Below are 27,046 nucleotides of genomic sequence, written 5' to 3'. Positions count from 1 at the left end.
TGTGCAGATATGTGACTCAAAGTAAGCTATACCTACATCAGTACTGGAAAACAATGAATTGAAATTAATACGTGCCCTTGAGCCTTTAGGGAATGTCAGCAAATCCTATACACTTGAGCCTGTGGGATTTTGTACCCAGAAAGTCAGATATATAAAGGCAAGTGAAAGAAACTGATAACATTGCAATTACTATGGAAAAGTGGCAGCAACCCATTTCATTGGTAATGAGCATGTCCTTTAAAGAAAAATACAGTACTATGTTGAAGAAAAATTAAATAACTTGTTCTTTGGGAATTTGATGATAACTGCATACTGTGTTTATGTTCTGAAACAAGACATTTTACAAGCCTTGCTTATTTTACTTTTTTTTTTCATGATTTATATGCAATCAGATGTAATTATGTGTTTTATTATCTGTGGAGGTACATTGATTTTTCTTTGTAATTTCACTAAGTCCCTGACCATAACAGCATCTTATGACAATGAGTTCCATGGATAACTGAAGTGTCCATTGTGTGGAACATTTTCTTTTCAACTGTTTCTACACCAGTGAATCCTTAGCAGTATGGATTTCTTGCTTAGGTCCAGCCCCCAGGGTAGTTCTTAGGCAGATGTTCGGCAGAGCTGAGGGGGTAATAGGAAGAAGTCAGTCTAGGAAAAGGTGATTCCCAATCTACATTATGAATGTTACGTTATTTGTTTTCATTCTACATGGGCAGTATCTTTGAACAGGCAATGGTATAAGGTTGATGTGTGGAAAGAGAGAGATGCAAATGCTGTTCTGTCACCCAAACAACAGAGCAGAAACCCCATTCTGGCAGGAATAATTGTCAGAAAAAAAGGATTCAGTAAAGATATACAAGCTGAACTCCCATACAGTATGCAGAAGGCTTTTAAAAGTCACTTTCATAGCTGTGCTGAACTGTTAGTTCTTAAAAAGTAATCACAGTTTACCATAAACTCCTTTAGCACCTCTTGATTCTCAATCCGCAGCTGAAGGCCTTGAATAAGACCTGTTATGCCAGTCCTTGGATCTACTCCACTCTGTGATGGTTTCAAGTTAATTAACTGAGTCAGTTCATCTCCAGAAGCAAAGGTTCTGTCTATGTATCAACAACAACAAGAAAAAGCAAACACAAAACCAAAACGTAACAACAAAAAAACAACTTTTTAATTATTATTGTTCACAGTGCAGAATCTTGGCTTTAAAAACTAGGGAGCTGCAGTATGTATATATATTTTGCTGCTTATATTTTGGAAGTGAAGTGTGAGAAAATGGAAGAAAATATTTTCAACTTACTTATCGTCATAGCAGAAAGAAGAAAAAGTCAACATCGTGGATACAACTAGCACCACATTTCATGTTATTTGGAAGCAGATCCAACTATTGCAAGTTATTTCCTCCCAGAGTTTCTAAATACAGTCTGTTCTAAATAAACTGTTCTTGCAGAATTGGAAACTTTAATGCTAGTTTATACTGGTATAAGAGACTCTGGCCACATCTTCACAGAGAATCATCTTCATGTTTCCAACACTTCCATGACAATTAGTATTGCCACACTCCACTGCTAGGAATAAACATGGCAAATTCTTCCTTCCTAAAGTAAGCAAATATATTTTTCTTCTCATCTTAACTCACATTGCCCTTCAAGAACAAGATATGAACTATCTTCGATGCACCAAAGTCAGGATTCAGTTTTACTGTTTAGCTCATCCTGAAATATATATTCTGATCAATACTTGACAAATTGAGAAAATGGATAAACCTTTCATCTCCAGAAATATCACTACTCTACCAGAGTGATAGAAAAACTTTTGTTCCCATGTTGAGTAAAACCAGTAGCTAGTTATTTAAAAAATAATTGTTTGAGGCAGAGGAATTATGGAATTTGGGTTTTTTAGTCATAGGCTACTGTTTGCAAGGATAACATACCAATTGTCTCAAAGAAAAGCTGATAATATGTTCCAGGGGTTTGTTGCAGGTGAGAAGACAAGAAGAAATGCTCTGCTTTCCTCTTGAAATGTATCATTGCTACTCTAATTTCTGTTACAATAGAGTTGTGCTTGCTGTGTTTTTGTCTGGGCTACAACTTGCTCCTGCCTTCCCTGAGCTTCTATGGCACTTTCTGTTTGCATCCTATTCTTCAACCCTCAAGGGGGCTCCTATTATCTAGTTGAGAGTGTCAGTGAAGACAGGTCCCCACTCCAGACAGAGCACACTATTTCCCAGACACCTCTCCTTCCAGACCAAGGGGAGTTAAAATACCCAAACTCTGAGCAGGTAGTAGATGGTAGATTGGTATAATTTTCTGTTTGCTGGCCAGCAAGGCTTGGTTGTGTGAGGGAGTTACCTGTGTTTTACTTCTAATAAGATCATCAGCAACTCATTGCTTCCACCAGGTGAGAAGAAGCAAGGAGAGGGAGCAATCTGTATTTCACAGAATTTGTGAGACACTGCAGCATCCTCAGTAGGATTCCTTTTGCAAATTACTCTCATTTGGAGCAGAAGTAGCTTAATTTTCATAAAGGAACTATTAGGCAGATTGTTTCTGTAAACTCTTCTGGTGTCAGAGAGGCTTTGGTATCTGAGCTGTGAAAGTGCTTCAGTACATGCTTAAGCACAGTTCTAGAGTTTTAAATTACAGTATCATTGAGGGTGAAATTCAGTGATTCTGGGAAAAAAGTATTGAGAGAAAATTTGACCCTTCATTCTGCATTTTTAAGTGTTTAATTTACATTTTTTGTGAAGTTGCATGGGTAAGGGAGAGGGGAGAGACCTCATGACACGTCTACTTCTAGAGTTACAAAAGTTTGGTTGGCCTATATATACATCAGTGCTAAAAATTGTGTATTGAGTGCCCTGGTCTTGTAGACTGAAAGAGCAAATCCTTAGACTGTATACAAGGGACTGTGTTGTTCTCAATGTACAGATATGGAGGTGCTGGGCTATGCTGTTGAAGATACAAGAGAAGTTTTTGCATGATTACTTCTAGGTAGAACAGGAATCCTGTGGGGCATAGCATCATCATCTTTGTTCCAGCAGCCTGGCTCAGACTGTTGATTTTCTCTTCTGCAGCTTTCACATTCTGCACATTTCTGTGACCTGTAAAACAACGTCAGTTGAAGTGACAGAAGCTTTGATAACCTGAACCATGCAAAGATTTTTTTGCTTAATCTATTTGTGCTCCCTGTTAACTTTCTTGAGTAACTATTTTTAAGAATAAGTCAGAACTCTGAAGGTCATAAGGAGTTGTAGTAGCATTTTGTCTGGAGAATTGTTTGCAAATATAGCTACTGAAGAATACTATTATTGGTATGATTGCTGTTGGTTTTATTCAGAGGTAAGAACATACTCTGAATAAAAAGCTGCTCAACAATGACTGGAAGCAAGGTTTCTCACAGCTAGAGATGATTTCATGTATGACATTTTTCAGCTGTTATCCCTTACACGTGGAAGCTTCAATTCTCTTGTCGTGATAGTTGTGTGGAACCTGTTTAGCAGCTCTTCCTGCAGGTGGAGCTGCATTCCAATAGACCCGTGCTTCTGTCATTTTCATACCTTATTAGGACTGAGCTGGAAATATAAGAATAATTTATCCATACCATTTATTTTAATAGTTTGACTTCATTTGAAAGACTTACCTGTCTGAACTATTACTAATGATATCTTGATAGTCTTGCCCAGCCAGCTGACCTTGCAGAGGAGGTTTGACTGTCCTTTCTGCATCCTGTAGATTTCAAATAAGACAAAAGGTGTGAAAAATCAGTACACAGAAACATCAAGAATATAGTTACTTTCATCAACACTCTTTCTTATTTCTGACAGAAACATGACCTTTGCTCAATAAGGAAAGGGAAAATATAATAGTTTCCACTTTCAGAAGAAAGTGAGTATTGCAGTAACTAGTCGGAGTAAAAAGCCTTATCAGCTGCATTTGGAAGTTGTACAAGACTTGCATATGCAACCTTTCTTCCCTCCACCCTTTTAGCATATATATTATACCTATCATATGCTCTTATCTCAGTGGAATTCTGACTCACTCAAATGTCAGCAGCTCCGGTCATGGCAGCACACTTCCCTCACATTAAACTTTTTTCATTAAGAAGGTGTGGTTCTTGCCCACATTGCAGTAAACCCATGTTGTAAACAAACAGATGAGTACATTGCCTGATAACTTCTGAAAACTTCCCCAATATTACCTTGTTACACATTTGGTTGGAGCCTTCTTCCTTGAAACTGGAAACAGGCTGAGCTTGCAGGCTTTCCCCACCACTTGCTGAATACCAGAAAACAAAACCAAAATCAAATGCATGAAAATATAAGTCCATTTTTTCTCTGCTGCTTAGACCAAAGGACTTCGACCTCAAATGGGGCACTGAGATATGGTGTCTTAAACTGGCATCTCCCTCTTGTGACTGCCTGGGAGGGTTAATAGAGCACAAATGCCATATGTCACCACCGCAGAAGCCAGCATAATTCAGACTGCCAGAAGAAAAGCTCTGTATCAACAGCAGCAATAAAAAAACCTGGAACATTATAAATCTGCCCTCCCTAACCCAGCTCATTCCTTCACAGTGCTAAGGGGAAAATACCATAGATCAACTTTGTGGCCAGTACTTCTATAACACCATTGTGTTTTGCAGGAAAACAGTTTAAACTTCCCAAAACCTATGTAATTCACCAGTCATGTAAGAAGAAAATGGCAATGGCAGTGTCTTCTTCACTAAGAATACTTGAAACGAGGCCTTCAATTTGTAACCAGCAGGCCAGAAGGAGGAATTCTATATCCTTCCCACTTAAGTTTCTCCACATTATAGAAAATGTTTCAGTATTCAAAGAAATAGAAAGTTGAAGACTATAACTGTGTAATCTGTTGTTGATTTTATATCCTTGCTTCCACTTCCAGCTTTAATTACTATTTAATTTTTGAGTATTCAGTAGAACAGAGCATAGATCACAAAAGTCTTCCAGAGAGTGTCATGCCTCTAAGTACTGTCCTATCAAAGATGTATGTGCTCTCAAATGAGTAACAATAGACCTGGGAGCAGAGGCTTCTGCATCTGAGCATGAACAAGCACAGAAGAGAGAGGATCTGTCTGCCAGACAGAACAGGAGGTGTGGTGCTTCCAGGAGATAAGTAGGAGTGATGGGATGAGAAGTTTGTGAGAGAAGTATTTTAGCAACTGAGCCAAAACCAGGCTGTGATTCCATCAGTGAGTTGCATAAAATGGGGTTAAATCAGACCAACATTCATGACTTAAAAACTTAACATCTTTGAGGGTCTTACAGCTTTGTTCCCAGAGTTAAAAATCACACTTGGGTGCTCCTTCCCTGTGGTCCTATGTCCCTATGGTCCCTATGTCTTGAGCAGCTTAGCCAGAGCTGCAAATCAGGGTGAAGAATGTAGTTCGTACCTACAGCAATGAAACAAGACTAGCTGTAAATTTGACTTGTTTTGCTAATACCAAAGTTGAATTCAGGCAACACATAATCCCACTTGTGTCATATGGTGAGTGGATGTAGCTGCTTACCAGGCTCTGCTTTTGTGTTGCTCTGGTTGGCTGAATAAGCCCAGTGCAAAGCCACGCTTCGGCAGACAGTGAGCTGAACAGTGCCTTGGGCCTTGCGCAGCAAATCCGTAACTGTTTGGCGTGGCAAACCAGACACAAACGTCTCATTCACCTGAAAAATACAATGACGTGTATTTCCAGATTCCTGTAACACAAAGCCTTTTTAAAATCACATATCCTAGCACTGGGCTAACTGTCCTAGCAGTTCGTATAACTTCTTTGAACTTCATGTGTCACAATTTTCTCCCATTTGTGGGAGAGAATTCTCATTCTCTCCTAACCTGCTTGATCCTTCATCTCTATGTCTTTATATCATGACTGCCAGCAGGACACTACAAAATTATAGTCTGAGATATGGCTTTCCCCAATTATTCAGTGAGAATATGAAGGAGAGATGGAAGTAAATGAAAACCAGAAAATCACACAATTTTGAAACTCATGGAGGGGGAAGAAAAAATAATTTGGGGTAACAAAAAGGATGATTTATATTAAAAGGTAGCAGGGTGGCTAGGATAGCAAGATTTTAAACAAAGACTCAAAAGCCCTAATTCCTGTGCTTTTTGTTTGACTTGATAATACCTAACTGGCACCATGACAGGGTCTTCCCTGCAGCCTCCTGGTTAGCTGTGACCTGCATGCTTGGCCAGTTAACTCTGGTTTCCTTCAGCTTTCTCTGGAATCCTCGCTGGGCACAATTACAGTCCTGAGTAGGTGCAGTGGGCTGCTTGCTCTGTTATTCTGGGTCTGCCTCTGGAGTGTCCAGTACCACCTCTGGGGAGGCCCAGTCCCACAGGAGGCTGAACTCCAGAGAAAACACAGGACCCCAGGACAGCCCTCTGACCAGCAGAAGCCAAGGGACACCGCCTTCTACATGTTACTGTGCAAAGCAGCACCAGATTCCCAATCTGCACCACCTTTATATGGAACAGATGCTCATTGCAAAGTATAGAAAATGTAAGGCAAAGCAATGAAGAGCAAACATTACCTTAAGTAAGATGTCACCAACTTGAAGCCTCCCGTCTAGATCTGCACTGCTGTCCGGGCTGATGGCTTTTATTAGGATAGCCCTGCCATTTTTTCCACCTACCAGCGCAAATCCTAGGCTTCCATTTTCTGCTTTTTCCAGCTCAATCTTAATAATGAAGTCCTGCAATAGACAAGGATCCAGTCTAAAGTGGAGTTTATTCAGGGTTGTATTTTCTTTGCATTTTTATTACCAAAGATTCCCATTATTCCCACAGTTCTCACTGTCTGATGTGGATTATGGGATACATCCTACTCTTGAATAGATCTATAGAGCTTCCAGAGATCAAGATAACAGCTGCATGTGTGTATCAGAATGAAAATAATACATACTTATTTTCATACTCTTTTTAAAAATTGCTGCTGGGGAAAATAACCCCTTAAGAGCAAAGAAATGTGTACTTCTGTAATCCTTTTGTAATATATTAAATAAATCACCTCAACTGACAAATAAGACATTCTTATTTCCAGCATGACAGTAATGCAGTACATAGTTTATTCTCTTATTTTTCTATAATTTAGATCTTAATCTTGTAATCCCAACAGTCCCATCTCTTTTACTTTAGCACTTCATTTGCTTTTAAAATCAGCTGCTTTTTTAGGGTCAAGTACTATGTCAGAAATAGCAGCATGCTAGAAATGTTTATCACTTGCAGCATGACTAGTTCCAATGCCACATATATCAGCCTTGGAAGTTATTTTTGCAAGTTGAACAGATAAACCATCATGGATTAAATCATGCAGAAGAAGCAGTAACAGTGATGACATAATCAAAAGCGAGTAAATTGTTCCAATTTTTTTTTTGCCAGGTTGGAGGTCTATTTTTAACAAGAGACAACTTTTTTTTTTTTTCCAAACCACAGTCAAGAGAAAACTAGTTATCTATTTACATGAAATATCAGTCCCAATTTGGATAATTTCAATTAACATTACTTTCCATGTGTCTGCACCAACAGAAATCGTGTTTGCACTTGAAAGACTTTTCAAACATTGTATACTGAACATGGAAATAACTTTTTTCCCCAAAAAACAACATTCCTGTGTATTCAGGAATTCATAATAAATAATAAATAACTTAAAAAATGCATTATTCTTGCCAAATTCAATCCGTATTGGTCTATATCAGTGCTGCATAATACTGCAAAGATTTGGGCTAATTTTACTGTCTTTTCAAATGTCCATCTGAAAATTGCAGAATGAAACATACTAATCTCAGTTTTCAAAGATTGTTGTGGAAAATGTTTCACAATTGCACATATCTTCCCCAGAATCCCATGCTGTGACATTCTGAGTCTTTTTCCTGTGCTACTTTCCTTCTAAGCATTGAAAAACAGCAACAGAAGAGTCTGTCCCCAGGAAGTGTCCAGTGCTTTCTACTCTGTGAATGCTGAATACAATTCAACACTTACAGGACACTCTTCAAGTGCATTATAGTCACATTTTCAAAGAGAGGAGGAAAATACAATGAATACCACTATTGAAAAAGCCTAGCTCCATATAGCTCACTTCACTTGATGAACCACCTCACACCTCAGAGTGTCACTTACTTTACATTCTGGAGAATCGGGAGTGTTCTGCTGAGCATCACAGCTTGTTTCCTCCAAATGTTTCTCTGTGAAAAAGCAACAACAATTTTTAAATAGTTGTCCTGGTAAAATATTCTGCATTTAACACTCAAAATCTCATTCAGAGACATAATAAAACATTTTATATTTTATATGTGAAATACAAAATAAATCCTATGGATTTATATGCCCTGAAACTCCTGAAATGTGAACCCCACTGTGACTTTTTACCTCCCTGTGAGCAGGTCCAAACCAAGCTTTCAGAACTGCATGCTACAGAGACACCAGATGGACAACACTAATGTATAAATGTTCTCTGAAAGTCTGAGAGAGGCAGGCTTTTGTATGAAGAGTTCATCTTTCCCAGGCAATGCCATTATCACCTATAGACTTATTTTCTTTCAAAGCAAAGACACACAATTTTACAAATCCTATTTGAAAAATGTGAAGTTCCTTACCATGTTGATGCAGCAGATGCTGTTCCTGGGAGTTCAGGTTTTCATTTGACAAAGAAATATTGGCTTTTTCTGTTTCTGCCGGTGGCCCTAAAAATATACAGGTATGTTTGTTCTGACAGGCCTCCTGCTAAACTTCGTGTACACATGGAATGTAAACTCTGTTCTTAGGTTATTAAACAAAGCATCAATATCCAGTATTGATAAAATATGAAGCAGTATGAGACCACTGCATGATTAACTTTGCCAGTTTGCACAGAGAAATAAACATTTCAGTCATGAATTGCAGAGATACTGCATTTTAGCCATTGCTATTTTAAAAATTGTAAGAACAATCAGAGACCAGACTGAGTCACTCCAGACATGTGGCAAAGATCAGGCAGATGAAAGAGCACTCCCACCTCTACCCCCCCCTCCCCCCTCCTCCCAGTTTTGTGGGTTTGCTTTATCATATTTTGGTGATATCTTAGCTGTCTTCCACAAAGTACTCTTAATGTGTGAATTATGGAAAATAATGAATCTCCTGTAGTTTAAGAAAAAAGCTACCTGTTGCAATTGCAATTTTAATATGTATTCTTGTAGCTAAGCCTGTAAAAATGAAGGCTTGCTTTCTTAACAACAAAGTATTACAGATATATCTATAAATCTATCAGTGATGATAGCAAATGGAAGACCAAATACAAAATTACTATTTTTCAAAGTACCTATAAAAGGGAAGAATCACAGAATCATAGAGCAATTTGGGTTGGAAAGGACCAACTAGTTCCCACCCTCTGCCATCAGCAGGGACACCTTTCACTAGACCAGGTTTCTCAAAGCCCCATCCAGCCTGGATCTGAAGATTTTCAAGAACGAGGTGTCCACAACTTCTGGCCAACCTGTTCCAGTGTTGCACCACCCTCACAGTAAAGAATTTCTCCCTACTATCTAATCTAAACCTGCCCTCTCTCATTTTGATGCCATTCCCCCTTGTCCTGTCACTACATGCCTTTGTCAAAAGTCCCTCTCCAGTACCCCTTTAGGAACTGGAAGATGCTGTAAGGTCTCCTCAGAGTCTTCTCTTGTCCAGGTTAAACAACTTGAACTGTCCCAGCCTGTTTTCATAGGAGAGGTGCTTCAGCCTCTGACCATCTTTATGGCCTCCTCTTTAAATTGCTCCAACAAGTCCATGTGCTTCTTATGCTGGGACCACAGAGCTGCGTGCAGCACTCCAGGTGGGGTCTCACAGAGTAGTGGGGCACAATCCCCTGCCTCAGCCTGATGGCCACACTGCTTTTGGTACAGCCAAGGATGTGATTTCTGGGCTGTAATTGCACATTGCTCAGTCATGTTTAGCTTCTCATCAACCCACACTCTCAAATCCTTCTCAGGGCTGCTCTCAACCCATTCTCTGCCCAGCCTGTGTTTCTCCTTGGGACTGCTCAGACCCATGTGCAGGACCTTACACATCTTGTTTTATAGGAGAGGTAACTGTATATAACTCTGTCAGGGGTGGATCAGGCCTGGTTACCTATCTGAAGGTGTCTTGAGAAATCTTGGAATCTGCAAGGCTCACACAAGGCTGTGTAAGCAAGGTCCTACCAGGATATACATTTGCCATGCTTTAGTTCTATCATTTTAACTGAGAGTACACATAACTTTATCCATATCTGGTAGAAAGTTGCTTCAGTTTATAGAAACAAACACATAGCTACGTGTGGTAAAGTAGGAAATCTGTAACTAACGTGACTTGGAATAAGTTCTTCAAGTAACCATATGCCAGCATTCAGATGAGTGTAGGCATGTGAACAGTTGTGGTCCAGGGTTACTTTTTAAGGTCATCTTTGCATGAGTTTAAAAAAACCCAAAACATTGAGGTATCCAGTCAGGTAAATGAAACTGGGCTTAGGCCTGAATTAATGCTGCAGCCAAGTGTGCATTGGGAAGTACTACTTGCATAACTAACACCCTTTGTATGTGCTGGCCTAGATGTGATAACTCTCCTTCCACCCGAGGGTGCAGCTGCAGCCTGTGCTTGCTGGGACTCCTCCTGCTGCTCGAGCAATACTGGTCAAGTCTTTGTAGTGCAGATGATTACTGAAGTTTTGTATCAGTTAGAGTACCAAATATCTCCCCTGACAGGAGTGCTTTTATATTAACTAACAGATATTAGTGCTGCCTACTGATTTTATATAGTTTATTAATAATAGTTTTAAAAGGTGGTCTAGATGATGAAATAGTAGCTCATATTAAATAGTGGCTCAAGAAGTGCTGTAAAACTCCTTAGAGAGTAGTTTCAGTCAAAACAGATGTTGAAATATGACCACATAAAATTCCTATTTAGTAAGACATTTAAGAAATAGAAACTGACTGTGTAACAAATTACTTTTTTTACAGAGAACTGTACATTTTATTTCTGTTTTAAACTGCTACCAAATTTTCTTCAGACCCTTAACATGGCCATAACAGAAATACTGAATGCTAAGTTGCAATTTGTTAATAACTTTTAAATGCAATGGATCAATACCTTATGCTTATTTTCAAAATCAGAAGCAAGCTTTGAACTAAAATCCAAAAACGTTAGCCTTACTTACTATTTTCCTGCTCTATAGGAATCACTGGGTTGCCATTTCTGGGGGCAGAAAAAGTGAAATATGTGAGCCATTAAGCGCTGCATGCTTTGTAAAGCACATGTGAAAATTATTTTTACAAATTCAATTGTCTAAATAGTAGTTGTCCTTCTATGATTTTGTTAGTGGTTCTTTTCTAAAGAGAATTGATATCAGTATATGAAAATATTTGACTATAGTGAAAATTTTATTGAATTGTGTTGGGGAAAAAAATAAGCATGTTAAATCACCTGGCCCAATGCAGAATTGCTTTCTGGTCCATTTTGAATTGAGCTTTGGTTACACCCTCTATAAAGTGGGAATGCTCTTTTGTAAGTTCCTTTACCTTTTCTCTGTTTACCTCCTTAGTTTGTAAATTCTGACAATCAGGAGGTGCTGCTTGCTAACTTGTTGTACAGTAAGATGTATAATGAAGTAGAAGTTTCTTCTGTTAGAGAAGCACAAGTTAATAAAACAGATGAAAGTTTGAACTATGTTGAGACAGCTGTGACAGCCATTCTGTCACATGCTCTGGTTATGTAACTCAGTTCTCACATGCTTTGGGTTAATATTTTACCATTCCTCTGAGATCTTCGGAAGCTATTTCTGCATCAGTCCAGAACCTGAGCTGGTGGGATATCAGACTGTGGAACACAATGAATCTAAAGTGCAGCCATGAACCGATGAGCAGAATCCTTTACAGCCAATTATTTTTCAGGCCTGGAAAGACTTCCTGGTCATGCTGCAGGTTAAAAGTACCTACTGCATTTTTAGTACCTTTCTAAAAAGGTACTAAACTAAACTAACAAAATGTTTGGCTGTTGGAATTATCTCAGAATTTCTGATCAGGGGTAGTTTCTTGCTTGTAGTTTTGAATCTGAGATTGTAAGGGGAAAGTTGACACTAGTGATGGAAATACAAAAGATTTTTCCTAGGGAAGAAGACATATGAAAATGGTGCTCAGCCTCACAGTTACCGGCTTCACATTTGGTTTTGGATGATGAAATTTGAAGAGTTCTCATTTGTGTTGTATGAGTCTACTTTTACTTGCTGTGTTAGTTGTAATTACAAGGAGGTAAGATATCTTATGAATGATATTTATCAGGTTGCATCATTCAGAGCTTTGAGATAAAGCATTTTTCTGTATTGTGTTGTCTGACTTGTTGATGTAAAATTTAGAAACTTGTTTCAGCATTAGGATCAAGTATGCTCAGATTTACCTTGTAGCTTTGATTTGAACATTCTGGGTGGCAGCTTCACACACTCTCACTGCATCATCCAGGCTAATGCCCTCAGTGCACAGTCCACAGATGTAAACAATCTGATCTTGTGGCTGCAAACTGCCTTCCACACTGGCAGGAGAGCCAGGCACTATCTCTAGCACATAAATACCTTGTAAGTTGCTTCCAGCTCCTCCTGTCAGCTTCAAGCCTAGAATAATGCAGAGAAAGCATCTTTTGTGGCAGAGTTTTGAATTTCACTGTCAGTGACTTAAAGTGGAATAAATGTGAGTCATGGAAAGATAGGCTGAAGAAATCACTGACAGTATAAATAACAGTCTTACCCCAATAAGATGGGGTGTATAAGCTTGACTGAAAGAGTGAAATGCCATTAGATATTAAAAAAAGTACGGAAAAACTTAAATGATGGTGTCCATCTCTGTTTCAGTGCTGCCATAGTGCTTTATTTCACCTGAAGTTCAATAGTCGTTTCAGTAGGACTGAGCTGCATAGCAGCAGCTCCCTCATTACCAGCACATTTAAATAACCCTGCAGTCTTCAGGGTGCCACTGGGAAGGGAGGCCTATGACAGCTGAGGAGGTGCCTACACAGTGCAACCGACATTCAAGGAATCTCTAAACAAACTAGTTCCTACCTGGAGACAGGTTGTACATGAGCAAATATAACCATACTGTTTCCTGAGTCTGCAGTTTTATCTGTGTGCAGTACTCATAACATGCTGCAGAAATATCAAGATATATTGTGGGGATTTCTTTTATCCTTTTTATTGCACAAAAAATAAAGCCTTGTGTCTGTGGTGAATCAAGGACTCAAGAGGAGACTTTTTGAATAGCAAACTGTAGTCTCAACCTGTGGCTCATCCTTCTTAATTTTACCTTTAATTTAATTTTTTTCTTCCCCTCCAAATAAATCTTTATGTGTCTCTGCAGGTAGTAGATATTATTATCCAACTACCCAAAACTTATGTATATCAGTAACATAAAATATGAGACTGGACATCTCCCAGAAACTTCAGTTAATAGGGTGATAATGCAAAGATCATTTTTCCAGCTATCTTCACCAGTCTAATAAGAGACATTAGTCTTCCCTCTTAGATGTTGCCCAAAATAAAACTCTCATTCTTTGGTCACGGGTGATCATGAAGAGTATAAAGGTGTCAAGGTCAGTTTGGATCATACTGATTCGAGGTCACATTTGTTTATGATTATCTTATGCTGTCATTCCTGTCCAAAGTAGCAAATGCAGCATTTACTACACACCTAGCTGTCCATCGGCACCCTTTGTGAGAGTAATGTCAGGAATCTCATCTGGCCTAATTGAGGGACGTGGCTCACTGTCAGCACGGCCAACCACAAGGTGCAGATCTGGAGGAGAGCTTTGCAGTAAAGTCAGGACTTCATTGCATGGTAGAGATGTGACATCAATTCCGTTCACCTAAATGACAAACCAGTAAAATCATGTCATAGATCTCATTGATCATCATTTCCTTCTCTCTCTACTCTGAATTTTGCATATAAACTTAACTTAGTTTTTACATCCTTGTTAATGCTTTGCCCTGGTATTTAGTGTCAATAAATTAAACAGTTAAGATTGCAGTAATATTTATTTTCTGAACTTTTATTTTTCTGAATGCAGAGTTTTAATAAAATTAGCTTTTTTCCCCATTGAAACTCAAGATCTTCTTGCAAAAAACAAGGAAGAGAGTCTTATGCAAAAAAATGAACATGAACCAGGCTGAAAAAAAGGCTTTATTCTTACATTACAAAGACCATAATTCCTGCATTCTTTGTGTGTCACCTATCACCTTATTACATTAATTCAGTTTATGTCGTTTAATTGGAAGGGCATTTAATGTCTCACTGGTCTTGAATTGCTCCTAGATTCATGTTATTTGCCTGGTCCTACAATCTATTCAGTCTGAAATTCATCTAACTGTGGTCAGCAGAATTAGATTTATTATATTATCTATTTACAAACCTAAATACATGATAAATTGGTGATTCCAAATGAAGAATGCCAAAGCTAAATGACATTGATCTGCAAATATTTTCTCTGCATAAACTCAAAGAATTACTGTACCATAATGATTCTGTCTCCCCTTCTCAATCTTCCATCAGAAAGGGCAGGATCATTCAAGATTTCATCCACGTACAGGCAGGTGTCAATTTTGTTAAGAACTACAGAGAATCCATAACCACTGTTCTCTGACTTTGTCAAAGTCACAAAGATCTCCATTTCCTATTAAAACAAGCACAGGGTATGTTTGATGTGGGCTTTTCTGTTGCTCCAGTAACATCTTCCATAGTTTTCATATGCAAGTAGGAATCAGATCCTCAGATGGTACAAGAGTATGCAAAGGGTGTTGTGCCATATCCCAGAATTGTGGAGGTTGATGTTGATTGATTTATAGGGCCTAATAAAGCAGAGAATGCCACCAGGATGTGGGATTAGGCATCTGGAATGTGTAAAGAAAGGCTTGGAGTCCTCTGAGCTGACAAGCATTGCGATAGCAGGGTGCAAAGATTACTGTTGTTACTGCTATTGCTGTCCCACTGAAGGAAATGCCTGGAGCTAAATTTTGTCCACAGTGCTCTCAAATTAGTAGGAATTCAGAGCTCATTAGTGTTGTAGGAATGCAAGATGTTCAGCATTTGGCAGGACTGAGCCTTACAATTTGAATAGTAATTAGCACAAGGATCATACTTTCTTATCAGGGCATTACAGCAGTATCACTGTAACAAAGTGATTTTCTGCATGGCCTTGAAACATGGCAGAAAAAACCCAAGCAGCTGACTCCAATTAATTTTAGAAGATACCGGAGAGCTTTTAGGCCTTCGTATGCTGAGAATAATAATGCAGAATTTTGGAAGATTGGAGAAATAGTAAGATGTCGAGAAAAAAGAAATAGCCTTAAGGCAAATTGTTAAGAATTCTGGAGAGCCAGCATAGTGGAAGGTCTGCTTTATTTGAAGACTGTGGATATTCAGGAAAGTAAGAGAGAAAAAAGAAAAATCACATGGAAATGGCATAGAAAATGAGTTAAAATTAATGTTTAAGGCTGTAACATTCTTAAAATTGTTTATTTTCCCTTGTATTCTACCTGTCGATAATTTGGTGCCCATCACATACCTGAGTGCAGTCTTCATTTTCTTCCCTCTCTTCCTCTGGTTCCTCCAGGTCTTCCCATTCGTTGTCACTGTCATGTGTCTCTCTAGCAGGCAGGGATGATGATGATGATGATGGACCACAGACGTGTGGCTGTGGGGTTGCATTGGTTGCAGAGACTGCCTCGAAGCTTCCTCCTCGTGGAAGTGAGGTCACAGGCATTGAGCTGACAGTGAGATACTCTTCATCAATAGGGGTTAGAGAGAGAGTTTCAGGCATACAATTTGTGTTCAATAGGGCATCACGACTCTTATTAAATACGCGGCTGGAAAATAAAAAGATTGCAGTGCTGGGGTTTTCCTCCAAATTTATTTGGCTTTATTAGATGGCCACTGAAAAGTCTACTGCTTATGCATTACCTTATTTTCATTTTAATGAGAATTACTGAATTACTAGTTATGGTATTGAATTGCTGTCTGAATCCTCCAATGGTAGTATAAAAACAAGGAAGCAATCAATATTTTGCAAAGCTACTTGAAAGATTAAAAAGCTTTCATTATTTACCTTGGCAAAGTCTTGCACTCTTTTAATTTTTTTAAGGTATTAATTAGTTTTTTGGTTGCTTCTCGAAAAGAAGAATTGGACAAAGCCCAGACCATTAATTATTTCATCTTCCATAAACAAATTAATTAAATTCTCTGGTAAGCAGTATGGACATTAAAATACTACTACAATTTTTATATTAGCATTTTTCTGGAAAAAGGAATGTCAGCCACATTTCTGTCTTCTAAAGGTTTTTCCTTGGTAACTGGGCACAGACCAAAACATGAAATATAAAGTGCTTCCTGTTTCTTCATGCAAAGTAGAGGCCCTTACTCCTCTTCGTAAGCCTGCCTTTATTCTTATGCTTGCCTTGAAGCATATGAGTTGTCCAAAAAACTTCAATGGACTTACTAAATTAATTGAATTAAAATTATAATTGATTCTATTCCACTATATTGCAGACAAAGTATTCAGCATTTTTGATGTTCAAGCCCAAACTGTAATGATACATGCTGTGTTTAATAGTTTTGACTGTTGTCCTTCATGAACCCCAGTAACAACTGTGGCATTGTCTCCCAGAAATTTACCAATAAAACTCATAAAAATGGTGGAAACACATTTCTTTTAAAGTATGTTTTCTTCATATCAATCCTTATTGAAATATTGCTAAACCTCATTCATCTTTAAAAACACCTAAAATGGCATATTCATATATGACCAGCCAGGATCTTTTGCTCTTTGATAGAAGTGAACTGTCTGTCATCTCCCAAACAAACATAGACAACTAAAATGAAAAAAAATTGCACGTCCTATATGAAATCACAGAAGATCTTGATAAAATTCATATCAGAAAATTTATACATTTGTATTCAATGTTTTGAGCAGTCTGGTGAAATTTCTTCATTAATCAAAAGGAAGTCCTTTATGAATACCTATTTCCTTCTGGGGATTTTGTGTGGGCTTAGCTGGAAGGATTTAAATTGAAATTATGTTTAAAATGCATGGCATCTTAAACTTCTCTGGCTGCCTTTTAAAAATGCAAAAGTTGATACTAAATGATACTGAAAACGTATCAAACAAAAACATTTATTTCAGAGCTTCCTTCTTGGGAAGAATCCAAAACTTTTCTTGGAATTGATATTTTCCAACAATAAACTTAGTTTTGTTGGATCTATATTATCTCTTGCCAAATATGTTTGCTGCAGACATATTTCTGCTGGTTTTGCTCTCAGACTTAGAGAAGCAGATAATTAAGCACAAGCTTCATTCATTAATTGAGTGAAACTTCTCTCAACAAAAAGCAACTATGATCCCACTTGACTTGCAGCGTCAGGTAGTGCTGTCACTCCCCAGAGACTGTCTGGAGCTGTGCTTGATGAATGTTAAAAGAAACAAAATAATTTCAAGTGACTCTGTGGAGAAATAGTAATTTTATTAGTTTCTCAATAAAATTACTAAAGCTGTAAGTTAAAGGCCTCTGGAAGCCTTTCAATTTGTCTTTGCATCAATCCTTTCTGCTCTGATAATTTATACTTTTTTGCACTGGGAAAGATGATGAAAATGGAATAGATTGTCTTCTGTATGACAGTGTCTGATATATCCAAAGGAATATAAAAGGACACTGAGTCCATTTGCACAGTATTTTATTGCATAATCCCTCTGGCTCAGGGGTTCTCTTGGCTTCTGAAGACCAGAAAACAGAAAATAACTTTTTTTTTTCCTTGATCACAGTTTGTCTTCTGAGGTGTTTTTATTTCCTATGAAAAAATTTGAAATTAAGAGATCACACAATAAGAAAAGATTTTTGGTTCCTATTCAAGTCAACTCTGAAAAAAAATGGAAGTAAAAAATCATATAATCAATAAAAAAGTGTTTCCTATTTAGGTGAACAGGAGTTTTTCCACTGATTTCAAATGGCAACCACCTTCAGCTGAACACCATAAGTGGTGTATGACATTCAGTGGTGCAGAAGCCTTACAAGTATCTTGCAATGCAGACTTATGCAAAATTCTGATAAGAGGAGAGTAATCGGGAAAGCAGATTAGGCAAGTCAGAATAAGATGATAAAATCTTGGGTAATCAGGAGTGGTTAGAAGCAGAGGGCCCTGTACTTGAACCATAGCAATTAACTTTCAAATTTCTAAGAGTCGAAGGAAGGGCTGCAGAACAGATTTCAGTATTTCCTACCTTTTGGCCTGTCCAAATTCACATGGTGAGTAGCAGTTCTGCTTCACTTCCTCCTCTAGAGAGTGGAAGACTTTAGAACTGGGAGCTTCTTGATGAATCTTCCAAAGATGCTTATAGAAACTCTCTCTGGAAGTTGGGAGTTTCTGTATGGGCTTCTCTTGAAACTCAGCTTCCTGCTCTTCATAAGCTGAGCTGTCATCCTCAGGAGGCTCACTGAAATCTTCTCCCACTGGAGAATCGAGGCAGTCTTCGAGGTCTGGAGAGGTGCTACCTCCATCACTAGTGGACTGATCCATACTGTTTCCTGCCTCTGTGCTGCCTGGCATTTCTGCCACAAAATCCTTAATTGGAGATGGTGCTGGAGTCTATCAAAGAAACAGAAAGGTTAGTGTAACTCCTTTTTAAACTCCCATCTTCTTTTTCTTCAAGAGCAAAATATTTTGAAAAGGCAATATTAACAAGCTTCTAAATGGGAAAATACAAAATGATAGCAGGAAGGAAGGAGAAAAAATAGAAGGAAGTACTCCCTCACCAAATATCTCTTTTGTCTTAATGCTTATTTTTCATGTTCAACAAGAATTCCAATCAAAACTACTACACCAGATTACTTTTCCCAATGAATTATTTGCTAGAGATTCCTTTTTTAATATTTCTGTTCATATCATGTCTCAATGTTGTGTCTATATTCTCTTCATTCCATGGAAGTAGCTGTCAGACTTGACTCTGGACTGTAGAAATCGACTGCAGCAGAGCAGCAGGAGTCAGTCTGTTATCTGGAGATGGTTCTAACTCTCATTTCTGTCTGCCCATGGGAGGCTATAAATCCTAGTGGGTTGGGAACTGTGAGTGGGCCATTCTGAATGGAGCAAGAGTAGTGCAAATGAGTATTCCTTACAAGAGTATTTACTATGTGTCCATGAGTCGTGTTCAAGAAGCAGGAATAATAATGCTAGCACATCTAATGGTTTTAGTCTCTGCAGTGTCTATGGTTTGGGAGTATTTTCTGTTTGTTTGTGTTTTGTTTTTCCCCCTGCAGATTCTGATTCAGATCGATAAGAACCCTAATGGCTTGAAACCATTATTTCATTTATTTAACTTCATTAAGAGATGGTCTGTATAGAAAAAGTTCTTTATTTTCTTGTCACTTTGGGGAGTTAAAATAGCTTCATTTGAGAATATCTGCGGTTTCTGGCTGAGGATCTGGTAGAGTATTTTTAGAAGCATCACTAGAAGACCTGCTTGGATACGTGCTGTTTCACTCCATTGATAGTACAGCAACACAAAAGTTGTTGGACTGGGAGAAATATATTTCATATTTGCCAGATTTGTATTATTTTGGTTGCTAAGAAAATATCAGTTGAACTCTGCAGGTTGAGTTGAAATCAGGAAGGGAAAGAAATGGAATAGAGGGCCTTGGAGAAAAGGGGAAGTTGCCTTGTTAAAGACTGGATAGAAATGTAGTAGTGTCTTTCCAGGTTTACAGAAGCAAGTTTCTGTCAGAAGCTTTGCCTTACCAGAGCAATCTGCTCTATTTCTGGAAGAACACCTTTTGGTGGTCTGCAAAGTAGCAGTGTAACTTCTCGAGGAGCTCCTCTTAACAAATGCAGGACATCCTAAAAAAAAAGAAGGAATGTTATATTTCCTATGGAACACAGTATATTGTACATGTCATTTTACCAGCTGAGATGGAGAAAGTTTTTATTGTGAATGTTACATTTCAGCAGTGTCTGAGGGCCAGTATTCATCACTGAAGGACTGTCATACAAATGGACCATAGTTTATATGTGAACGTGTATCTAAAGTCAAGTCAGTTCTGTTTACAAACTTCTGTTTCACCATCAGGCACATAGGTTTAGGTTAATTAATTTTCTTTTAGAGAACAGAATTTTCAGGCAAATTTTTTCAAACCACATGTGGCAGTAACACACCTTTGGTCAGTTATTTCAGCATAGCTCCCCAAACTGCCATATTCCAATGAAAAAAATAAATCCACATGTAGGCCGTTACCAGGCCATTACCATTTAATTTCTTCATTGAGTATAGAATTTCTCATTCCAGGTTAAAAACTTACACAGGACTTACCACTCTTGGTAGAAATTTGAATCTGGGGCATTATATTTAGCATGACATTACAAAGCACAAATGACCACAGGGGTAAAATTATTCCAATCATGCATAACAAAGCAACAAAGATTCCAACTAATTAACAGCTGGTGTGCATCTAACAATAGCATTCATAGATTAGTGGTAGAAACTTAGGAATTAAATAGCAGAAGAAATTCGCTGTCAGAATTCATTTAGAAAGGAAATTCTACATAGGAGTTCTAGAGAGGTATCCTACATAAAAATCAGATTATTTATATGCAAATTCTGCCTCCCTCTGGTGATAATTAAGTTTAAATACATGGTCTTTATTAACCTGTTACCCAGATGGAGCCCCAGTAATAATACTTTCTGCTACCTGGTACAGGAGCCCTTTCAGAGGTTTCCCATTCACAGCTAAAATGACGTCTCCAACTTCAATTTCTCCATTCTCTTCAGCTGGCTGCCCTGGAAAGAGCCTTTTGATCCTGACGATAGCTCCTCCGAGGTGTTTGCAAGCATCTCCTTCCATCTGCAGAACACTAAATCCAAGGCCTCCCGAATTCTTGGTTAATTTCACTTCAAATGTGTTATCTGCTCAAATCAGAGATTGGAAAAGAAGTGGGAACCATGGGATGTGTACCCCGTGAGGAGCCAGTAGAACTCCTCATACTCTCAGAAGACATTTTCCTTGTGTGCTGCTTGTACAGACAGGAGTGTCTCCTTGCTAGCCCAGTCTCACAAAGGCTGAGAGCTACAGTATTTATGCCTAGGAAAAATTCAGCTACATCTAGCCACTATGACTCTATGAACATCAGAAATATTTTGTCCAGAATTGATTTTTGATAATGTCACTAATATTGAATATTATCATTATATTCAGTATACAGTTTTCCTTCCAACCCACAGAAATTTCATAGATTTATTTTCATTCATTCCTTTCCTGTACACTGTAGGAAGTCACCCTGAGTTCCTTCTTTATCACTTACCATCTGTCAAAAAGCAGCAGTCCTTGGTACCATCTGTGGGGGATGTTGCCACAGAAACAACTGCACATTGGTCCTCCTTTCTGTCATTAGCACTCGGACATGGCTCTGCCAGTTGGTAGTTTCCTCTTTCTAGGACCAGTTTGGCAATCTGAAACAGTGATGAACAGGTTCCAGTTACACAGGACACAGTGAGCCCTAAGTATTTTTACTTTTCTGTTCAGAGGAATGGGGTTGGAGCAGAGCGGGGGTGGTTTGTTCGGCCGAGCTTGGCTGCTGTGCTTCACACTAAGTCCAGTTTAGTCTGCTGGGTATCTTGTTGATCTCTGCTGTAGTACAAACCTGGCCAGATTTCTTAAGGTGTTCCACAGCCTGTTTGTGGGTGATGCCACAGAGGCTGATGCCATCTACTTCCAGCAGACGATCACCTGAGGTAAAAAAAATGAAACAACATCAAGTTGCTTTGATGTTCAGGTTCAGGGGGTGTAAAACTTGAGGCTGCCCATGTTTCAATAAATCTTCATGTTTACATGTATCAAATTATTATTAATTCATAGGAAGGAAATATTGCTTGCTGTGCAGCATTCTATAACTAGCAGCTAAAATATTGCAGGGTATTCTGTAAGTGCAGTGATAGCGTCTGGTTATCACAGTAACAATGATGTCAGAGTCACTACAGATAGCAGCTACAGAGGGTAACTCTACCCTGTTGCTGTGAGGTTCTGTTTTTTCAGTGGGATCCCTACATGTAGTACAGGGACAGGCTGAGGAATGATGGACCATATATTACATTCTGCAGTTGAAACACCTCCAATCCCAAATGTGTTTCATTGTCCACACTAACAGTGAGTTCTGCAGCCCAGGGTTTTATTGCCAGACATGTTACCTATCTTTATTTGTCCGTCCTTATCTGCTGGTCCCCTGGGAATGATTGACTTCACATATATCCCACCATGACGCACACTGGTGTTAATTCCACCCTGCAAAACAGCCACAGTTTAGAGCCTTCACATATTCTTTGTGTGGTAAAAATCAAGGCAATTTACACATGTATTGCAAAGTAACTGCTTCAGGAATTAATTTCTTCTTTAAATATTGGAAAAAAGGGAAAGAGGATATTACTCCATCAAGTTGTAATATACTTCCATAGGCAGTAATCTTGTTTTATTTTCTCAGGAAAATGCAATGTATTTCTATGTGACTATATAAAAATATTTACTAAATGTTCATAAAGTTTTCCCTATGCTCACATAAAATGGTCTTGCATCCTTCAGTTATTCTCTAGCCCAGCTTCTAAGCTATGCACTATTCATTCTTCAATTATTCGTCTTTCAGACAATATATCAAGCATGGACCTGAACCTGGGCACTCAGAGAAATTCCAGATTAACCTAAGAGTCATGTTCTGTCCATCTACCTGGCCAAGTTCAGATAAAAAAAAAGACCTTTAATTTCCTCTGCAGGCAATGAAATGGGTGTTGCTTCACATTCCATTTCAGCAAAGACTGTAAGGACATCTCAGCCTGGAGGGATAAATTCAACTTAAATAGCTAGGACAAGGACTTGTTATCCAAATATGGCAGACAATTTTCACTGTTGCCTTCTCTAGTCCTCCCTGACCAAACTCTGCTTTCAGTGGTAGATTTTGTTCTCAAATTGAGTGAGGACAAAAAGGATTTGTACTGCCACATGCTTCATGCCAGGACACTCCTTTCACACATGGTGTAGGTAAGAACCACAGAATTAGCAGAGACAGTATTTCATGCATTCTGTGTCAGACAGTTGGACACTTAGGTTTAAAATGTGCCATGCTAGCAGTTTCTGTTATCAGCCTATCTTCTGTCTTTGTTCTCAGTCAGGTAACAATGTGACAGACAATTAAAGATTAACAGTAACACTTGCAGTCACACTGATTCCAAAAGTCCCATCTTCTTTAACAAGCTCCAGCGTGTAGATTTCCTTGGAGTTGGTTTCTGATGGAGATGGTAAGTGGGAAGCATCAGCTGCCTGTCTCAAAAATAAAACCTTCAATGAGATTACAGCATCTTGGTTTAAAAAGAAAGGGGGGGAAAGAAATTAAAAATAAAATAAAATAAAATAAAATAAAATAAAATAAAATAAAATAAAATAAAATAAAATAAAATAAAATAAAATAAAATAAAATAAAATAAAATAAAATAAAATAAAATAAAATAAAAAGCAAGAGTGTATATCCAGAAGATATAAAAGGTTTGGTCCTGCTGTCACTGTAAACCTGGAGCGATACCATTTATATCCCTGATGTTACTGGAAGCTTATGCTAATGCAGCTCAAAATACAATCTGTCTAAATGCACATAACCTGAGTATATATATGGAGGATGTCTAAAAGTAGGAAATTAGACATGGCATGTTCTGTGACTGGTTTGAAAACTTAAATCATTGTCAGAAAATAATCAAAATTTTGTCCCTCCACTGGAAAAGGAAAGAGAATTTTTAAAACATTTTGTAGAACAGTTTCCCCATTTATTCACATATTCCAGACAAGTCTATCATTTTGATATTTCCAGTGTAATTTATTTCAAGGTTTTCTGTCTCCTTTCCTTCACAATTACTTTCTCTTCTACACATATCTGATATGTTATTATATGTTGTGTACTGGGTGTAAACATTACTGAGCAGCATCAAAATCTCAATTACCTCTCTTTCCAGGCTATCAGCTGAAGGGACTGGAGTCCTAGAGCCCAATTTTGATGCTAAATTCCAAGAGAGAGTCTTCTCAAGTTCATCTATATTTGTGTCCTGTTCCTTGGGGAGAGCTGTATGACAATCCTGAATCTTTTTTCTCCCACTGTCTGCACAAGAGATCTCAGATCCACTAGTGCTGTTTCCTCTTGATAGATTCTTTTCTTCATTTAATCCTTCTTCATATATGTCTGTAAAGCCACACCAAAATAAGACATTGTTGAATGCAAATAGCAAGTAAATGTAAAGAAAAATATTGTTATAACCTAGCACAAGAGGACAAAGTAACTTCCTATTTCATCTGATTGTGAAATCAGATCTACAGAATGAGTTAGTCCATGTAAAATGGAGCACTGCTATTGTAAGTGTTCAGAAATGTGTGTGCTTCCTCACTGCAGAGGACTACCACTCTCTGGCAGAGAAAGAAATGCCAAAATTCCTTTAGTGTTCAGCAAGGCAGCCCATAAGAGATTTTTTCACACTGATGTAGCAGAGACATCACATGGTACCTCCTAGAAGTCGACTGTTTTAGTGAATGTTTGTTCTAACTGGCAGTCAGTAGCAGGAACATAGTACTACATCCCAGTGCCTAATAAATATGACTGTCCTGTGTTAACTGTTAGCATCCCAGAGCCAGCAGAAGCATTTGCCTTTATACCTTTGGGTTGAGAGATGATGAGCTCCACTTCTTCAGGACAGTTCTGTATGATTTTAACTGCAGTGTTAAATGAAACACCCTCAAGACTGATATTATTCACAGAGATGAGTCGTCCTCCTTAAAAAAAAAATACAAGCAAGAGAAAGTATGTCTCAATAAGGAAATAAATCCAGAGTAGCTAATTTTAAACTATGCAAATATTTTAACTCTAATTAAAAACTACAGAAAATGACCTGGTTTGATATTTCCAGCTCTGTCTGCAGGTCCCCCAGGGATAATTGAAGCGATAAAGATACCAAGGTCTAATTTTCCTACATTTTCTCCTCCAATAATCACAAAACCTGCAAAAACGAGATAGCATGAGAATGCAAACACTGGCAGTATTAAAAAAGATTAATCTTAGGAGCACAAAAGGCTCTTACTCCAATGGTATAAGTTTTGTACATGATCTGAAGGATGGAGAGCTTTGATTTACAGGGCATCAAGGTCTTGACTTGGGAGAGCTTCAAACTTACATTATAATTGAAGTGTGTTGGTGACTTTGGTCAGTATTTAGATATAATGTATACAATAAAAACAATGTTTTCCTGGCTTGGTACTTTTGAAGACTCTACTTTCTTGCATGAGTCATGAATTTGGTGGACCTGCAGCATTTAACATCTGCAGGAGGCAAATTACATAAAAGCTCATTAGATAAATTTGAACGTCAGTCTACATCATGCAACCAGGAAACCTGAGGTGGGACAAGTGAACTTCTAATGTAAGAGATTACATTACATGTAAGAGATGTAAGAGATACATCTTCTAATGTAAGAGATAAGAAAATTAAATCTATTGTTAAGTAGTTCAGTTTCACTATTCCTACTCTTGACTATTGAAATATATTCTTCTCACTGCTATAATAGTTAGGTTTGGGATTAGGATATTACACACAGACCTTCATCATCTATAAATTTGATTTTTAATTGTATTAATGGTAATTTGTGCAACCTGATGATCTGGACTCGTCCACAAGAACTGGAAACAGTGTGATTAAGGTATTAGATAACAAAAATATTATCCAAATAACAATCCAGAAGTTAAGAAATGTTCATGTTAAGTTTGTGTAAACATTTTGCACCCCCACAGACACCACCTCTAAGGTCTAAGATAAATAAAATCAGTACATATGTATTTCAGATACAAAACTAAACCTATATTTCTTTCATTCTGCTCTTAGCACTTGGTTCCTTTGGTCTCCGTGGCCTTAGTTAAAATATAATGGTCTTGATTTATGTACTTAGTCCTTTTCAGTCCTGGAAATTATGAGTCCATCACAAAGATTCATACTCTTACTCTATAAGAAGAATAAATGGACTAAAGGAGTTTACAGTCTTGCCCAGCCTGAGTCAGCAAGCATCAGTGTTAGCACCAGGATCTGATAGTCCCAGTAAAGAACATAACATTTCTGTTCCCTACTTACCAAATCCATTCTTAGGGTCACGTTTTAGGCTGACACAAATAATTTCTCTTTCTAGACCACTTAGCAAAACTTCCTTTTGGGTGGCTGGTGATCCAGGTGCTGTAGAAACAGAACAGCTAGAATAAATGTAGATTAATGCAGGGAGACAGTATATTTGTGAATTAGGTGAAAGTGGAGCTTCAAAAATTAATATGTATTTTATCCTTGATTTCAACATTACTGTTACTTTTGAATCAATATAATTCTGGAAGGAAGCTCAAACAAGTCTTCAGAAGTTTTCATTCTTTCAAAAAACCTCTGTACAGAGCTATGCAAGGTCTTCCTACAGTGTTCTTTTCTCAGAGACTATATATTTTTCTGCAACGTTTTTATTAAGATTAGAATATTTAAAGAGTCAGGCATGTAGTGCCCATTGAACCTGAGGGTGATTTGGACACAAAATCTTCTGTGGGCTCCAGCCTTAGGCCCTGTGGGCCCTTTTGGCTCTGAAAGTGCAATCCATCCAACACCAATTCCAATGGTGACTACTTAACATTGAGCAATTGCCACAATGTGTTTAATGTACTGTTCTAATTTGTAAATAGACTAACCAGATAAGCATAGCTTCATATTCCATGGATTGGCTCCCCATGTGCATGCAGTCTGGCTTCTGATAGAAACTTAGATGTCTGGTCCTTATTCTAGGAAGTATCATGCAAGTGCAAGAGGAGAGGAAAAACCTGGAGCCTATGCTGCCTCATGCAATATTTATTGAGTTGTAGATCTGTTTCAAACCAAACAATAACCTCTGAGCACAGGGATTTTGCCCCATGAGTCTCTGGGTGTACTGAACTACATCTCTGCAGAGCATTAGGCACC

At 38.1% G+C, this 27,046-nt stretch overlaps 1 protein-coding gene across 8 annotated transcripts in view; it reads right to left on the bottom strand.

The window, feature by feature from the left end:
- FRMPD2 (FERM and PDZ domain containing 2) overlaps window positions 1-27,046 on the bottom strand; it is a 66,474-nt gene that overhangs the window by 6,394 nt on the left and 33,034 nt on the right. For 3 of the 8 annotated variants that reach the window (XM_063405707.1, XM_063405708.1, XM_063405709.1), the window contains 24 exons: window positions 26,189-26,287; window positions 24,960-25,067; window positions 24,727-24,843; window positions 24,024-24,259; window positions 23,248-23,352; window positions 22,233-22,326; window positions 21,689-21,774; window positions 21,350-21,497; window positions 20,740-20,954; window positions 19,793-19,891; window positions 18,279-18,643; window positions 15,573-15,873; window positions 14,523-14,681; window positions 13,703-13,877; window positions 12,423-12,633; window positions 11,188-11,225; window positions 8,618-8,704; window positions 8,142-8,206; window positions 6,557-6,718; window positions 5,533-5,683; window positions 4,201-4,277; window positions 3,643-3,728; window positions 2,988-3,103; window positions 955-1,103 (listed from right to left, as the gene is read on the bottom strand). In XM_063405707.1, coding sequence (XP_063261777.1) covers window positions 955-1,103; window positions 2,988-3,103; window positions 3,643-3,728; window positions 4,201-4,277; window positions 5,533-5,683; window positions 6,557-6,718; window positions 8,142-8,206; window positions 8,618-8,704; window positions 11,188-11,225; window positions 12,423-12,633; window positions 13,703-13,877; window positions 14,523-14,681; window positions 15,573-15,873; window positions 18,279-18,643; window positions 19,793-19,891; window positions 20,740-20,954; window positions 21,350-21,497; window positions 21,689-21,774; window positions 22,233-22,326; window positions 23,248-23,352; window positions 24,024-24,259; window positions 24,727-24,843; window positions 24,960-25,067; window positions 26,189-26,287 — 3,449 coding nt within the window. Of the gene's footprint in view, window positions 1-954; window positions 1,104-2,987; window positions 3,104-3,642; window positions 3,729-4,200; window positions 4,278-5,532; window positions 5,684-6,556; window positions 6,719-8,141; window positions 8,207-8,617; window positions 8,705-11,187; window positions 11,226-12,422; window positions 12,634-13,702; window positions 13,878-14,522; window positions 14,682-15,572; window positions 15,874-18,278; window positions 18,644-19,792; window positions 19,892-20,739; window positions 20,955-21,349; window positions 21,498-21,688; window positions 21,775-22,232; window positions 22,327-23,247; window positions 23,353-24,023; window positions 24,260-24,726; window positions 24,844-24,959; window positions 25,068-26,188; window positions 26,288-27,046 lie in introns of those variants that run through there. The other 5 variants (XM_063405711.1, XM_063405712.1, XM_063405713.1 and 2 more) reach the window with 5 other exon arrangements.

The sequence above is a fragment of the Prinia subflava genome, chromosome 9 (assembly GCF_021018805.1).
Source record: "Prinia subflava isolate CZ2003 ecotype Zambia chromosome 9, Cam_Psub_1.2, whole genome shotgun sequence".
In the NCBI taxonomy this organism is placed as follows: domain Eukaryota; kingdom Metazoa; phylum Chordata; class Aves; order Passeriformes; family Cisticolidae; genus Prinia; species Prinia subflava.
The sequence above is the reverse complement of the archived record's forward strand: the minus strand, read 5'-3'. Positions and strand labels throughout refer to the sequence as shown.